The sequence below is a fragment of the Polistes dominula genome, unplaced genomic scaffold, assembly GCF_049000335.1.
Source record: "Polistes dominula isolate Pdom_NZ unplaced genomic scaffold, Pdom_raw_medaka contig_373, whole genome shotgun sequence".
In the NCBI taxonomy this organism is placed as follows: Eukaryota; Metazoa; Arthropoda; class Insecta; order Hymenoptera; family Vespidae; genus Polistes; species Polistes dominula.
Genome location: NW_028300899.1, coordinates 5,030,697 through 5,049,355, shown reverse-complemented (window position 1 = coordinate 5,049,355; position 18,659 = coordinate 5,030,697). Strand labels below are relative to the sequence as shown.

The 18,659-nt window shown below is 30.4% G+C and overlaps 1 protein-coding gene and 1 non-coding gene across 2 annotated transcripts in view; one reads left to right on the top strand and one right to left on the bottom strand.

Annotated features, from left to right (window-relative positions):
- Positions 1-2,271: 2,271 nt before the first annotated feature.
- On the bottom strand, positions 2,272-2,343 carry TRNAP-CGG (transfer RNA proline (anticodon CGG)). The gene has a single exon. It is a non-coding gene; the product is annotated as a tRNA-Pro (tRNA).
- Positions 2,344-7,021: 4,678 nt separating this feature from the next.
- LOC107065069 (knirps-related protein) overlaps positions 7,022-18,659 on the top strand; it is a 16,896-nt gene continuing 5,258 nt past the window's right edge. The window contains exons 1-2 of the mRNA XM_015318428.2: positions 7,022-8,056; positions 16,561-16,638. Coding sequence (XP_015173914.1) covers positions 7,988-8,056; positions 16,561-16,638 — 147 coding nt within the window. The 5' untranslated portion in view covers positions 7,022-7,987. The remainder of the gene's footprint in view (positions 8,057-16,560; positions 16,639-18,659) is intronic.

The window sequence follows — 18,659 nt, the reverse complement described above, 5'->3', positions numbered from 1 at the left end:
TACATCTCATCTTTACGTAGCTTCATTTCGAGAGGAAAGATTTCTATTTCTATTTATTTCTTTCTTTTTTATTTTTATTTTTATCTTTTCATGCGTAAACGATACAAGCACGTGCTTAATACATAATACACACGTGTATCTACCGATCGTACAAGAAACGTTCGTTTTGATTATCTCGTGGACATCTGACGCGCTCGATTAAACCTTTAAGAAACTCAATGTAAAGAAGAATTTTCGATGATTTCAGAACTCGCGTCATCATTTAACGAGTTACCTACCTACAATCGATCATTCTCGATCACACCGAGTGTACCTCAAAAACTCGAGTACCTTACGTCATTATACATATATATATATATATATATTTTTTTTTCATTCTCTTCTTTCTTTTTCTTCTTTTTTTTTTACCATTATAAAATATTTCATCTTAATTTTTTGTCCTTTTCTTTTCGTAAGATTTCCTATTACAAGTGATTTAATAATTATGTATGTGATATCGATGGAAGGGCAGAGAGAAGAAAAAAAAAGAAGAAAAAAGGAAAAGAAAAAACGTTCAATAAAAATTATGAAGAAACGAGTTACTCAAATTCGTAATTATACACGATGTCGACAGAAGAAAATAAACGAAACATTTAATAAAAGAACGACGAGATGAGTTATTCAAATTCTTACACGTATAACCGATTATATTGTAATTATGTAAGATATTGATAGAAGGAAAAAAACATTTTAAAAAAGAAAAATAGTTCAACGAATGATAAAACAACAACGTATTCAAATACATAATGAAATATAATATTTTTATGTATGATACAAAAATAAGAAAAAAGTTTAATAAAAAAATAATATAATACAAATAATTATTTAAATTTCTTACATCTAACATATTGTAATAAATTTATGTAGTATATTATCAAAAAAAGAAAAAAAGGAAAAAAATCTATTTAAATTCACAAAATATTAAATATTGCAATTATAAGCAATATCGACAAAAAATAGGTTGAGGTAAAATTTAATTTAAAAAAAAAATCAACAAATTATATTTGTTTAAATTCTTATGTATTATATATATATACTAAAAATGATAGTATACTAATTAGTATACTAGTACTGATTATATATATGTATACTAATATGTATTGTAATTATAATAAGTGTTATAAAATATCGAGTGAAAAACAAAAGAAAAAGAAAAGGTAAAGAAAAGTTTCATACTAAACACAAATAAAACGAGTTATATACAAAAGGAGATGAAGGTTAAGGTAAAAGAGAAAAAGAAAAGATGAAAAACAAGAAGGAGAGAAAGAGAGAGAGAAAGAGAAGAAGACGAGATACGAATTAGAGAAAGTTGGTCTTCCATTCCGAAGGTTGATCCTCGCTCGAGGCTCATCAGGAAGGGCTCTGGCTCATCGAGATATTAACGAGATATAATATTCGTGTAGTATTACGTATGTTTAGAAAGAAAGAAGGTTGCGAAGAAAATGATTGGCGTCACAACCGTGTGAAAACAAGATATTATTCTTACATTAATTACATCTAACGTTTACTAGCACTAGTTATGTCATCTTACAACATTTCGTAAGATGTTTTCTTTATCTTTTTTTATTCATCTTCTTCTACTTCTTCTTCTTCTTTTTTTTTGGCTACGATAACTCGTCTCGTCAGTTAGATTGATCAAATGGAAAGTTGAGATTACTATGTATTTTTTTTGGGTGTTTTGTTTTTTTTTTTTTTTTTTATCAAAGACCCTTCATTATATATTAATGACTAAAAACTATAAGAGAAAGAGATAAACACGCACGATTGCACAGGTAAAGTCAAGAATGTCGTATTAAAAAAAAGCAAATAATTATCTAATTAGGAATTGGATGTTTTTTTTTAATGTCCACGTTATTTGTTTATGGTACTACGTTGAAATTTTACACTCTTTCGACGTATCATGGAAGATTTTATTTTTATATTTTTATAATAGCTGAAATTGCTTTTTTTCTAATTATATTAAACAATATAAGTATGAAAAATGTTACACACTTTTCTTAAAAATGTTCCGTTATTACTATAAGTAATAAATTATAAAAGGAAATTCAAGTGACAGTTGTGTCATTCACTTTTTTACCCCACCCCCAAAAAAATAGACGTCATTTGCTACAATTTGAAACTAAGAAGCATCATTTGATCTCACAGTGTTAAAAAACTATCTCATAATGTCAACATTGAAACTAATGAACATATTATTGTTTAAATAATAGAAAAAAAAAATAGATAACGGTCGGGCTCGTCCGGGATTTGAACCCGGGACCTCTCGCACCCGAAGCGAGAATCATACCCCTAGACCAACGAGCCAAGTTATTTACGAAATTTCTATTAATCCACAGATTTTGCAAATATTTTTGCAAAAACAAATAAAAAAAAATCTTAAATAAAAATCTAAAAGTATTTATATATATATATATATAGATCAAACTCAAAATAATATATAACTGTAGATAGAATCTAAATTTATTTCGTTTTTATGATTGTGCAATACCATTTCAACGTTAGAGAATTTTAATGAGTAGTAGAAATAGACGTTTGATGATTAGAGTAGTAGATCTCCCCACCTCTCGTCCATTCCCCTTATGTTAAAATAGTTTAGTGCTATCTAAAGATATTAAGATCACATTTAAAAAGTAAAAGGCATTAGAATTTTGATATTCTCATTTACAACCTTCTCATTAACATTATTCAATATGAATCAAAAAATTTAAAAACGATTATTATACACGTCATCGATAATACATATCGTCCTAATTGAGAAACGATTAATTTGACAAATGGAATAGGTGGAGGAAGGTATCGTCAAGTTAAAAAGTTCTTCAGGAACTTCATGAATAATACTAATTCATCAATAATATCGTATTCATTAATAAAACATTAATTTAACGTTAAAAAATGTATTGAACAATAACAACCAATGGTTGGATGAAGAAGGGGGTTGAGGTTGTGGTCAAATTAAAGGATTTTTCAGAATCTTCATGAATAATATTAATATATTATATTCATTAAAAAAATATTAGTTTAACAATTAAAAATGTATCGAAGGATATTTATCATCGGATTTAAGGATTCTACAGGATAATCGTGGATGATACTGGTGGCGACACCTAGCGGTACGAGAACGATATTAACGATTTAAAACATCGTCGCGTGCTAGTAGAAAGAAAACCCCCCTCAAACATCATCGATTTACTTTCATGCAATCTATCTTACAGAAGAGAGTCCCATCGTTAGAAAAATGATTGGTATCGAGCGACGCATGGCCTACCAACAAAGTTGAAGAAAGGTCAGGATGGAACGGATCGCGAAATTACTTTTCATCGAAGCCGAACGTAATTACCGACGAAGGTAGTATATCTAACCCCCTTCCCCCTTTCCTCATCCCCCACTCTTTTTTTTTCTTTTTTTTTTGTCGTTGTTCTTGCTAAGTGTGCAAATCGAGTTTGAAATTTTCTTTCTATTTCGTTTCTCTAACTACCATATGTGTGTGTATGTATGTATGTTTAAGTTTAAGTATATTGCATGTTAAAAAAGGTCCACATTTCGTGAGGTCAAACTTTTGCAAAGGGATAGAACAATCGTAAACACTTTACTTTGAAATTGGATATAGAAAAAATATTAGAAATATGAAAATATTTATATGTAATTAAAAAGTTTTAGAAAAAGAATGGTAGAATGGAAGTTTCCTAATACACGTGTAAATCTTATGGTTTTCTAAGCTAATGATGGTTTTGTATATCTGAGCCAGTGCTTAGATTTCATTAACGTTAATGTCCCATTAATTGCTATGCTATGTCACCATAATGATACCAAACTACGCATTCGTTTTATTATCCTATTCTCGATATCGAGTTGAATCTATATATATATTTTCTCTTTATATCTTTTTATTGTATTTTTATTAACCTTTTTTTTTTCTTTTCTTACCTGATTATATAGACCTAAGAGTTGTTTCCTATTTTTTTACATTGAACTTTCAAAGGGAAAAATGAGAATAAGGAAGATGTTCTTTATACAATTTTTGTTTTTTATAGCAGCCAACAGTTTTTTATCGAAAGAAAAATAACATAACATCGGCAAGATCATTCGAACGGTATTGTTTAAAAACAACGGCGATAAAGAAAAGCAATAAAAAATGTATTACCCTTAAAAAGGAACATGTCTCACTGATATTGAACTTTTTTATATGTCTTTTAGTTTCGTAAAAAAGTCACTTTTGCGTTACTTTTCTTTTTTTTTCTGTTTTCTGAAAATACTATAAATTCTATAACATAACACAATTGAATTTCTCAGGTAAAAAACAGAAAACACGAATTCTTGAAAAAAGGGTCATAGTCTATTAATATTTCGTTAAAGAAAACCCTTTAAATGATATTCTTTGAGAAAACTTTTTCATCATTTTTTTTCTTACTTTCTTTTTTCTTTTCTTTTGCTTTTCTAGCAAAAGAATAGCTCGACTATTAATCCAAACTGCACTTTCTAACTGTCATCCTTTCCTTTATTTTTATTCTCTCTTCGTTTAATACGAAACCATAGGAGACGACATTTCTATTCTTTTTTTATTTTGAAGCTGCCCAAACAAGAAATTACCGTTAATATTTTGCCGACAATCGAATTAACTTATGTTTTTTCTTGTTAAATCGATTTTTATTTCAAACTTATATCATTCAAATTATCTCGTTTAACAAGAAACGATATTTGTTTAAAACTTGATTTATTTTATACGATATTATTCAAAAAAAAAGAGAGAGAAGAATAAAAATCAAGAATGATAATGAAGAAATTTGATTAAAACACATTGATATTTATCAATTTATTGTAAACCCATATCTTCTAATTATCTCATTAAGAAAACGATATTTGTTAATGCTTGATTTATATTAATTGATATTTATATTTTAAAAAGCCTAGAGGGAATGAAAGATAATAAAGAAATTTGATTGAAATACATTAAAATTTACTTTGGTTTTTTCTTCCATCTCGTTTCTTCCTCCCACACCCCCTTTCCTTCACCCCTTCTATCTCACTCGTTCATGTTTTTGTTTTTTTCGACTAAAATGACAATATTATTCTCAAAAAGATTATAGTCGAGTGGAATAAAAAAATAAAATAAAATAAATGTAGAAACGTAGAATAGTAAGTCGATTATCGTTTTTAATAGCAACATTTAGTTAATTACTGCTTTACCGCCTGAGGCCAAAATCGCAATGAAACTTACTCGTCTTCCTTGGGACGACGTTTCGTTGCTAATTATCCCGCCTTAAAGCCTAAGGACATTTTTTTTCTATCAGCACATTTCTAAACTTCGAGATAATAATATCGTTGTATTATAATACCGAAATATTACTTGTTCAAAATTATACTCTACAATATACATATTTAATATGTATGTCAATTACATTAATATTATCATATATTATATATATGTATGTAAAACAGATAAAGAATAAAATTTTTATTAAAATTTACGATAATTTCTTTATCCTCTTCCCTAACCCCCTTTCCCCCTTTTCCATAACCTTGTTCCAAGAAAATAAAAAAATGAACAAATATATTGCGTTTCACTTTTTTTGTCTTTCTTTCTTTCTTTTCATAATATTTAATTGAATTATAATTGAAAAAGAAACTTTCAATATTGGTTGATTCGATGAACTGATATATATATATCATTGTACAACAAATTTTTCGAAATTTCGTCTATAAGTAAACATTTTTTCCATTAATGATGAAATAGATATTAAGGGTCATTTAAAATAAATTATAACGATATTATTGTGAAATAAATCATCTGAAAACTATTTGTGTTTGGTAATGATACGAACGAGAATATTAGGATAAAGAGATACATTACAATTAGATTATCTTATCGATAAATTTCATATGATGGAAAAGAGAGGAAATCGACATAGTTCGAAAAATTTCGTGATAAAATGTGGCCCGGTATCAGTGTAATTAGGCGTTTTCGTTTTGTAGAAACGTATGAAAAAGGTCGATGAAAAGAATCCTATCAGCTACACATTACCAAGAATGACTTTTAATGTACTGACCAACTCAACGTATTCTTACGAAAGAATCAGTTAACTTATCGTTTAAGCGTGTTTTTGTGTATATGTGTGTGTTTTTCTTGGGAATACAAATTCTACATATCATTATATGATATTTCGAATAAATAAAAATCAGTCCAAAAGTTTATTATAAGGAGTTTTTCTATTTTTTGTTTTGTTTTACAAAGAATCAAATCGATTTGACTATAACGATAAATAGACGATAAGAGAAAAAGAAGAAATGGAAGAAGAAACGAAGACTAAGAAACGCATCACGTTACATAAAAGGACCTTAGGCAAGTCATTCCGTAGCGTATGGAGGTCAAGCGTAATGCTTGCCAGCGTATGAGACTTTCCCACGTTCCGTCTTACCAAAACGTACACCCATGAAATTATTCTCCAACTAAGTAAGTAGAAGCGAGAAACCAATTTCATCGAGAGGACATGAACTTACTTATGGATAGTTACTTCGTTTTCCTATATAATACACTAATCATGTTTTTCCTCGAACTATCGTTAACAATTTTATTACGAAATATATCAACCGATTGAACAGACAAATACTATACAAACAATAATAAAAAAAGATATATACAAGTGTGTGATATTTATTCAATTTTTGTTAATTTAAAAAATAAAATTATATTACGTATTATTATAAATAAATAATTAATTGGATTAAATAAATATAAAAAATTATAATAGTTGTTTATAAAAAAAAAGAAAATAACATCAAATAAAATTACGATGTAATATATATATGTATATGTGTTTGAAAAAAGAATGATATAAAAAAAAGAATAAGAAGAAGAAGGGAAGGTGAGAGAAAGAGAGTAGGGAGAGAAGTAGCGAAGCCCCTCCCTTCTATCCCTTCTCCTAACTAAAAGATAGAATCCCTCCAGTGTGAAGTTACCCCCACCATTGCATCCGAGAGAGGTCCTGCAGCCCACCACCTGTGCTCGCCGAGCGGATGGACCCTGCACGCTTCTCCGACTCAGCACACAGTGTGTCCATAAGGCCCCTTCCGAGCTATACTTACGAGAAACGCGCGCGCTATCGTATAGTAAGCGAGTAGTAAAGCAAACGTACGTACGTATTTACGAAAGAACTTACAAACTAACGAACGAATAAACGAACGATCGAACGAAAGAGTGGGATCAAAAGAAAATCATTGGTGGTGGGGGTCGATTCAAGAATCTACGTGGACACCCTTACCATCCAAAGTCATTCACCTAACGGTCATCGTCGGATCAAGTATCATCTATCTACTTGTTCTCTCGTTGTTTGTTAATATCGTTTATTCGTCATTTGTGTGTTTATTTATATTTTTGTCTATCTTATTTAATCCAATATCCCAATCATAACACCTTCAACTGGAAATTCAATTTTTAATTTTTTGTTCCTTTTTTTATTCATTTCCTTTTTTTTTCCACTCACCTTTTTTTCCTCCGTACATTCCAATAACACGACGGATTACAAACAAATAAACAACAACGGTGGTGTTACGCGAATCTTTCGTCACGTGCGAATTTATCAGTTGATATAACAGTGAGTTATTATTTTTTTTTTCATTGGATATCGAAAGGACGATAAAGTTTTTAAGACAGTGTGTTTAAAATTTTTCTCTCTCGCTCTCACAGAAATTTTTTTTTCTCTCTCACCAGTTTTGGTTATTTTTTTCTTACATTTTTTTACTCAAAGTGACTCGACTTTTTAGTTAAATCTGTGCAAATTTTTGTCCACCCATCTTTTAATAGATTTTTTTGAAAGTGAGATAGAAGAAGATATATGCAGTGTATAAGAAGAGAGAAAAAATAGAACAACAAAGAGAAGAGGAGGATAAGAATTAAGAGAAGAAGAAGGACTATGGGAATATCATCCTTTATGAAAAAGTGTTACAAACTCGAATGAAACAAGGACGCAAATCGAATGTCATCAACATCGATGATCTATTAATCATCGCAAAGCTCTTCAAGGTACGTGTCGAATGAGGAAATTCTTTAGTAAAAGAGAAAGAGAGAAAGATATATACATATAATATGTATGTATGTATATTATGTATGTATATAGGTAAAACGTTAAGAATTCGTAATTTCGTGCACATCGGTACGGTATAATCTCGTGTTTAACTTCGCGAACGACATTGTATAACACAACAAGCGTGCCCTGACATTTAATTAATCTACGCGGAGGCGGAGAATGTGCGTTTCTTTTGATCGAATGTAAAAAAAAAAGAAGAAAATAGACAAGGGAAAAAAAAGTGTAAAGAATGAAGACGGGTATTTATGTGGCATGCAGCAAGTAGAATTATTGGTTGATTAGTTTGTTGTTTGATTGTAATAGTGTAAAACCTAGAATGCAACTCCTACGATCTCGATCGAAAAGGGGATGGAAGGTAAAGAAAAAGAAAGAGGTGACGATAGATTTAGTAATTCTTCATACGAGGTGCATCTACTTGCACTTGTCGTTGACGTGCCAAACGACTACTACGACTAATGACAAAGATGAAGTCTTTGTCTTCGTTATTTTTCATCTTCATCTTCTTAGATCGTGACAATCTATGGGAGGGAGGGGAGGGTGGAGGAAAGTCGTCACGGTTCGACAGGATTTCAAACGTTATTACGTTCTCGAAGTAACGAGCCCGATAAGAGACCTTTAAGTCATTCTATCTATCTATCTATCTATCTTATTTCTATATCTATCTCTATCTGTTCGTTAGTCAGATAGTTCAACTCACCGGGGATCGGAGCAATTAGTTAATTCGCTAGACATCGAGTAGATTCTTATCTATCGATGATCTTAATGATATCGAAAGCGTATGATATTCTCACCGTTCTGATTGTGAATAGAAGCGAGATATTATTACGACGGGGAAACGGACGATGAGAACATTTATATTCTAACGCTTCTTTCTATCCCTTTTTTCATATCTCTCTCTATCTCTTTTTCTTTTTATTTAATAACGCATTCTTCATTTATGGTATAAAATATACGAACGAAGTACGAAGATTCTTCAGAAACTTTAAATCATAACTACTCTAACATACTTTCTTGATTATCTATTAGATTCTAATTTTAAACTAATGTAGTTGAAAATGAATAGTATCAATAGAGATTCGTGTTTAAATTTTCTATTAAACATTATAAATAATATTATATTAACAACTATTATATAAGATTTGATTATCTTGCATGTTGCGAATAATTGAAAATAATTCGCGTGTTGATTTAGAAATAAAAAAAATATATTTACTTATTTATAAATTGGCAAGTAAAATATTCCTAAACAATTCAATATTTGTGTGATAGGTTAATGATACGTTTAAAAAAAAAATTAGTAGATAATTCTAAACTCGTAGATAAACGTAATACGTATAATCCTATACGGAATTTCTATGAGTAATTATGATAATAAGAGAAATAACGATGAATTTAATGATATAATTCGACTATCGAATATAAATCATAAAATAAACGTATTTTAATATTACTTTTCATAATAATAATAATAACAATAATTGTTATACACGTAATAAATAAAAATGTTTCCTTGACGATTCTAATCGAGCATATCGGATCATCGTGTAGAATACGAGTTTAAGATAAGGTAGAATTAATAATACGATTCGACGAGGCGGCAAGTTGGGAATATATATCGGTAGTGCATCGTTTTGTGATGCCGAAGGCCGTTTGCGGGATCACGCGTTGCGGAACGTTGCGTTACGTTCCTCTTCTTATGGGTTAGTTTTCTTTCATTTTACGAAAGACCGGAAGTTGCTCTCCGCGAACTGGATCGCGCACCGTTTTAAGAAGATGAGATATTATGATATCATCATCATCATATTATGTATTACGAGAATCGTACGTTAGTAATTATCATTAATTCGAACATTGTATTTTACACGATAGATAAATCCTATGTGTTTAACATTTTATTATTCGTTTGATAAAAAAATAACGTTTGATGAAAATTTTTTAACACGAGAGAACGGTTTTTTTTTCTTATACAAATTAATTTGTGTATGTATGAGATTAGAATAGATTTATCATTAGAATCATGTTAGAGGTATTAACGTTATCCGTCGGCAACTTTTGTATGCTCTGTGCAACTGCACTTTCATTCTTTACTATTACAAAAAAAAAGTGTCCCTGATGAAGTCAAAAATCACCTTGATGAAACCAACCTGTTTTTTAGTAGAACTTACGTTAGCTAAAAGAGTAAGAAAAAGACGTAAAATAAAATAAAAAATCAAAAGAAAATATGTGACCCGATACAATGGACAAGGTTAGAAAAAAAGAATCGGATAAAATATAACTTGATTTTCTTTTTGTGTGTGTGTATAATAGTCGTTTAGTAGAATAAAAAAAACCCTGGGGGAAGATGGACTTTTTTAAGGGAGAAAATATAAAAAAGTCGACTTTTTTACGGGAAAAGAATTTTAAAAAGTCGACTTTTTTACGGGACAAGAAAGTATCTTCCATGTTTCGGAAAAATGTTTTGTTCTCTCCCATTTCTCTACTTTTTTTAAGGCTTTCTTTTTACCCATTCTGTTACCGGAACGAACTAGTAAAAAATATCTCACTAAAAAACATCGTACTAAAAAACTTGGACGAAACATTTCTTCCTTTCTTCCTTTCCTTTCTTTTCTTTTTGTTTTCAACACCCTCTCACCATGTTGCAGTTAAAAAATAAAGGAACATCGTATAAAAAAGTCCAAGTTGACGACACATAACTCACGAAATGAAAGTATTTTCCTTCTTTTTCTTTTGTATAGTTTTTTAACCAACTTATCTAGAGATCATAAAAAATAAAGGTTGTTCCGTAATACTTAACTGGAAATACCCTTGACTTAAAAAACTAATCGTATCGTGCAGTTTTATCTATTTCTTTTTTATTAACTGAACTTTCTCCGAACATTTTGTGAAACGGTTATTTTTACTTTTTTAGATCTATTCGGTAAAAAAGTTCTTCTGAGAAAATAATAGAAAAATTTTGGTGGGGATAGAGTCGTAAAAAAATATTGTGAAAATAAGACGACAAATATTTTCTTCGAGGGTTGCTAAAGGGAACATCTTGTTTATGTACTTTCTCCCTCTTTCTATTTATCCCTTCTCTCTCTCTCTCTCTCTCTCTCTTTCTCTCCTTTTCTTATTTTTTACGTCTTTTTTTACTATTACAACAACCTTTGACCACTGTGATTAAAGCGAGAGTCACTCACTCACTCACTCACTCACTCACTTCGTCGCATCTTCTTCAACTCGAGAATACTTCGAAGTTTATTTTAAGATACTACACTACGAGCAAGGAATCTTTCATCCGGATCGTGTTGTGCAATACACTCTCATCAAGTTAGAATCCTAGACGAGTGACTATGTGACAACGACTACGACAACTATTATTGACTACGACTATGACTACTACAATTACGATAATAATTATCATATGAGTCTCACGGATGTTGTTAAAATCGTGACAAATAATTAATTTAATTAATACGATTATTTTCAATCGTAATTAATTGTTATATTAAATATCAGTGAAATCCAGATCTTTTATTTGATTATCGTGAATAATTAAGTGAAGAATAATAATAAGAAAAAGAATAAGAAAAAGTCATTTGAGGTACGTTTGAATGTTAAGAATCTCGCAAATGTTGTTAAAATCGTGAAAAATAATTAATACGATTAATTTAAATCGTAATTATTGTTAATATTAAATATCAATCGAATAGAAATTTTTTCTATGATTATAGTAAATAATTAAGTGAATAAGAAGAATAATAAGAAAACAAATCTTTTGAGATATGTTTGAACCTTTAGAATCTCCTAAATGTTGTTAAAATCGTGAACAATAATTAATTTAATTAATACAATTATTTTCAATCGTAATTATTGTTAACATAAAATATCAAATCTTCTCCATTTCCTTTTCTATGATTATCGTGAACAATTAAATGAATAATAATACGAAAAAATCAAACATCTTTTGAGGTACGTTTGAATCTTAAAAATCTAGCGAATGTTGTTAAAATCATGAAAAAAAAATTAATTAAATTAAAAAGATAATTTTCAATCGTAATTAATTGTTAATATATTAAATATCAGTCGAATCCGGATCTTTTAAATGATTATCGTGTATAATAAAATGAATAATAAGAAAAAGTCTTTGAAGGTACGTTGAACCTCAGAGGAATCTTGGCGTTGCGAGATCGTCAATCAACGCGATTCTTTCCGTCGACGTGAAGAAACATAAAAAGAAAAAAAGAGAGAGAGAGAAAAACAGATAGAATGGAAAGAGAGGGAGAGAAAAAGTGAGGGTGTTGAGGGGCTGTTTTATCGAGAAGGTCAACGCGAGAAAGGAAAACGAAAGGTATAGGTATATCTCATCCTTCGATATGATTCCCTTTGGAACGTTGGAAAATAATTTTTGCTTTGATCGTTAGCATCCTAAGTTATGCTGATCAAGAGAATGAGAATGAGAAAAACAGAGAATGAATGAATGAATGAGTGAGTGAGAGATAGATATAGATATACATATAGATATAGATATAGATATAGATATAGATATAGATATAGATGACTATAATAAGACAGCCCAGAAGTCGCTACGATTCTCACGGCTCTCTTTCTCTTAAGCAAAAGATCGCGCAACTCAACTAACGTCGATGATGATGATGATCCCTTCCCTTCGATGATCTTGACGATGATGATCATCATCATTATCATTATCATCATCATCGGTGTCGGTCTTCGTTCGAGAACGGATCGCGACGATAATCGAGAACGCTTATTATACCGTGAGTTTTGCGCGTGTTTTAACGAAGGCCGAGAGACCAAGCCGAGAATCGATCCTTCGAAGATTTCAAACTCTTTGACGTACTTTCAAATTATCGTAATAATAATAAGAAGAATAATAAGAAGAACTTTGATATTCAACACTTAAATTTAACAATAATTCTAAAGATTGAAACGTTTGTATCATTCGTTTTCTTTTCTTTTGTATTTGTCTTTTTCATTTACTTTATTATTATTATTATTGTTAACAATGATTAGTTTGTATCTGATATACATAAATATTTGTTTTAATTTAATTAGTTGTTTTTCGTATACACTAAATAAAATATTTACAAACTATGATCCAAAGTTTGGGAAGCTAGACAAGTAAAAAAAATTAGAACATATTGTTTTGATCGTGTTGGATCAAATGTTGTTAACAATTGCTGATTATGATCCAAAATAAATATAAACCATGATACAAACTACGAGATACAATACAAAATTTGTATTTATTTTAATAATTTATATTAGATACGTATAAAATGATAGAAATATCATTTATATTTGTTATCATCTAACAAAAATCTCATAAGTGACCTTAATCTATTATTTTTTATTTTATTTTTCTCTTTTTCGTGGCTTCTTCCTATTTTACTCTCTCAATTAAATTAACATTTCTTTAGATAAGATTTCTTTTTATTCTAGTTTTCATTTTTATATTAGATTTGACGAAATATTATAAAATTTCAATATATTCCAATTTCATTCTCTTTTTTTCAATAATCTAATACTATTATTTGTAGGATATTTTTTTTCATTTTCTTACGATAGATCGTAATTTTATTTAGAATAATAATACTTATAAAAAAAAATGAATAAATATATATATACAGCGTGTATAATCGAAAGTACAACACTAAGTTAGAAACAGATCGAAATCTGAAGGAATTGAGAGGAATGATTTGAAACGAATCGAACCACAACGATTATTACCACATAAACTATCGGTTTTTCATGGTGAACTCGAAAACGTTTACGGTCCGTGACACAGTGTGTTACGTTACGAAAATCTCAATAAATGAAAAGGGTGAGAGGGTTTCAGATATAGATAGAAAGGAAGAAGACAAGAAGAAGAAGAAACCTGAGTAACATATTTGCTTAACACAACATTTCTATACAACACATACTTAACTATGTATGCAAAAGGAATGATCGATCGATGGATCGATACGATCAATAAATTTATCTGAGATGATTTCGAAGTATCCTGGTATTCCGAAGTAAGATATATATTTTAGTATAGCAACGATATGAAAGTCGCGTTTTCTGTTTCTATGAGGAAGAATCCTCTCTTTGTGATTTTTACAACTTGTGATCTTTCTCTTCGTAAAAAACATTTAAAAAAAAAATAAAAAATGTGAAAGAATCGAAGACGGAATTAAAAGTATAAGCGTAGGCACGCAATTTGTACTTCTCAACAACCAACTTCGTTCAGTTTTTAACATACACACACTCACACGCACGTACATAGTTCGAACGAGAAGTGTCAACGACTGTAGGGTGTAGGTCAGGAGAGAGAGACTCCGTTGATCAAACATTCGATGTCTCTTCCATTAGCTAAGATTTACTTTCCCATTTAGCGACAGTCCGTCATGTATGAAAGTCTTCGAAAGAGCCTAAACGAAAAGAACGTAACGTACTAGCTAACTCACGTAAATACCTAAACGCATACACTCATATGCATACATATATAGAATAGAAGATAGGATTATGCTTACCTATATCTATATTTCTACCTACGTACTCGCCAACTTATACTTCCTTACATATATACCTTTAAAAACATGAGATACGTATATTACTTCGGGACAACACACACGTATGTGGGTCATTCACTATTGTCCCATATTTCTTAACAATATTAACTTTTGACATTCGGCCGCTGCCGCCGACGCTGACGCCGACACCGACACCGACACCGACACCGATGGTGGAACACCAACTATAGTTCGAGATCAAAAGAATGAGTTTACAATAGGAAATAGAGATAATAGAATTATATTTTTTTCTAGGTTTTGAATATAAAGAATATTCGTTGAATATAACGAAAATTTAGAGTAGTTTGAAAATGTTGAAAAATTATTTGAAAAAAATTAAAATAAGAAAGATAACGAAAGTTAGATAAATATTATATTAACGAGATAAAATAAAAGGGTGGGTGTGAAATGTGTCGAGTTCTATTAACGATAAGTGGTAAAATAATTAAATTAATTAGAGGGAAAAATAAAATAGAAAAAGAAATAAATGATCTAGCGCGGGAAGGTTGTTTAGAAATTTCTAATATAAATCTTAAATCAAGGTAAAATCGTCCAGGTGTGAAAAAAAAAATTGACCATTCCCTATCTTGTAGTTTTTCTGGACGAATAACCAAAGAAGGCGAATGAGAAGTCAGCGAACGAAGAGGTAGAACAAAAAAAGAAAAAAAAGAAAAGGGAAAAATGGAAAAAAAATTCTCGTGCACAAGAGTTTTCCGCTCGTTGAACGTAACACGCGCCTGTTTGCCACGATTCAGCGATTCGCGGGCGCACACGCCAAGCGCTAAAAGTCCGACAATTGTGCAATCGTGATTCTTCTCATTTCCCAATCATCTAACTCGTATATGTAATTTTGAACGATATTAAAATTTTTGCCTATTCTAATATCTATTTCCATTTACGTGCAAATCTAACCAATGAAATTTTTATTACGAGAAGTGTAACAAAAATTTCATAAATTTTTTTCACTACAAAAAAATCGATTCTCATAAATTTCTTTCTTTTAAAGTATTACAAATATGAAAAAATAAAAAAAGAAAGTATTAATTCATTTCTAAATGAATTGCAAAGGAAACTTGTGTTTACTTTTTTTTCTTCGTAAAAATATTCGATCAATAATCGAACATTAATTTTAATAAAACTGTCATAAAGTATTACGTGTATTAGATCACATTAGATAATTGGGATATACTATGAATATTAATAAAGTAACTTTTTATTTCTCAATCGTATATGATCGGTGTCAGTTCGATTTGTATACGTAACCAATGATAAATTCTTCTCAACGATATTAGAAAAAAAAATTCATTCTTTCCTAAGCATAGATTTCGAATGAAATTAATTGAATGGAACAAAAGTACTATTTATTTGATATTATTATTTTAAAATAAATTTCAATGATATTGTCACGATGATACTACGTTAATAAGAACGTATTAACATAATGACAAATAAAAGAAATAAATATTTACCTTGAACGATTATTATTAAAGAAAAATAAAATAACAAAAAAAGAAAATGGAAAAGAAAAATAAAAATATTAGAAAGTCTTATGGTTAGAATGATATATATATGTATTTATATCTTAGTGTAGTACTCGAAGGATTTAAACTCGAAAGGAATCACGCTCTTCCGAGCGGCGTTGTTTGAATAAAGTGAAAAAATAAACACTTAGTTTCTACAAATAAGTCGCATAAAAGCATCCGTCCACTCTTTCATAATTTCCAATGTTTGTACATACATTTATATTCAATCGTGCACGCGCGCCCATATATGTATCCTATGTACGTACCTATATACATATGTATGTATTAGTATGTGTGTATGAACTCGGATCGTGAACTCAAACGAAATGGCAAACGATAAAAGTTCTTCTTCTTTTGTTACAGATGAATCAGCAATGCAAGGTGTGCGGTGAACCCGCGGCTGGTTTCCACTTTGGCGCGTTCACCTGCGAGGGCTGCAAGGTGAGTTTCTTCTCACGAGATCAAGAGAAGCAAAACAAAAATATATAATATAATGATAACAGTAAAAACATATAGATATATATACACGAGAGAGTAAAAAAAAAAGAAAAAGAGATTAGCTCGTACAAATTGGCATCAAGTTTTTCTCATTCGTTCCTAATTCCTCCCACCTATCCATCAACTATTCTAAACCAGCAGAACACTATTCGCAAGCTACGATGTCGTCGTCGTCGTTCTTTCCCGTGATTTCGTAAAACACCAGCACGACTATCGCTTTCACGACCCGTTCCCGTGGCCGAGGTTAAAACGTTTGGCCAAGCATGCGTGTCAACCGCGGGGCCACCTGTCGATCGATTAGAACTGATTAGAAACCTTTTCATACATGTGATCCTCTTCAAAAATTTTCTTGTTTTCTCCTTTTCTTTTCATTTTCACCAATTATTTAAAATAACACTACTCTTTCTCTTCGATAGAAATGATTATACCTAATTTCATTTATTTATCTAATTTTATTTTTTTTCTTCACATTATTCACACGTTTCATGTGTGAAATTCAATAATTATTATATTCAATTCAACCCTCCCCCTCATTCAAAAAATAATTAAACGGATTATGTTGTTTTTTGGGATTAATTTTTATTTATATAAATTATTACTGCACTGTTTAAAATTGCAATGAATTAATTTCGTTAGGAAAAATACAAATCATCGGTCTGCTTGGCTCGGTAATCTTTCTTTGCTAATCTCTAAAAGCAGGGCACGGATCGCGAGTTCTAACTCGAGCGTAAAGCGCAATGGAAAGAGAAAGACAGGTAATACAAATGAGCAAATGAGTGAGTGAGTGAGTGAGAGAAAGATAGAGAGAGAGAGAGAGAGATTGTGAGAGTCGGATGGGAGGAGGAGAAGAGAGGAAAGGGGTAGAGGAGAAGGGAGAGAACTGACATGCTACGGTGGGCCTGAAAACGAAAATAACGAAACGAAACAATGTCGAGCTGACGTAACCGTGAACTAGGGCGGAAACAATTGTGGCGGACAAGTGCGAAGCGCCGGAAGCATCGCCTCGAGAGTCGAACGAAATCGAGAAACTGGGCCGAGGGGGGTGATGGTAGGGGGACCCGTCAGGTACACGTGCTCTCGAATAACTCAGGGACGCGCTCAGTTATTTCATCAATACACGTTTTATTTTAGTTTATTTTATTTTATTACTCAGTGCTCTAGTTTATTTTTATTTTCGAAATATCTCGTTCAATGTTAAAACCGATTAATTGAACCCATTTATACGTAATACTGTCTTCTTTATAATTGATCCTAGTATTGCTAAAAAAAAAATAAGACACCCGATATATTTTTTGATTGAAGATACATTAGGGGGACCGAAAAATAATGTCGTTTTTTTTATTTACAAAAACCCCCCTAATATTTTATAATGTTAGCATTTTATACATGTTATCAAAACAAGAAGAAGTGAGTTGTTTTCTTTTTGTTTATCTGAGTAAATATTTTTTTTAAATTTAACTAAAAGTTTTAGTTTGAAAATAAAAAATATCGAGTATAGTAATAACTAATGAATTCTATCAAACATGTATTAATCTAAACGAATTAATCTTAAGTATATGTATATATATAGAATTATATAAGTAAAAAAAGAAAGAAAAAGAAAAAATATCGTTATCATTGTATCAAGTAAGTCGCAACTTCAAAGGAGGACCCGTTTGCATAATCCAACGTGCAGAGTCTAGCGAGGTTGATGGAAGAGAGGACGTAATAACGGTAGCATTTTCTCGATTGTGTCATCGCTCCTGAAATGTCGTGCTTACACCCCTCTTCTAAACCCTTCTAAGCATTTACACGAACATATATAATACATTAGTACCAACTACTACTACTACATTTAAAAAAGAGATACAGATAGAGAAATGACGTTTATTTACACTAACATACATACTACACGTTACTACCATCTACTACTACTACTATCACTACTATTACTACTACTATTACATTTAAAAAAACAGAGATAG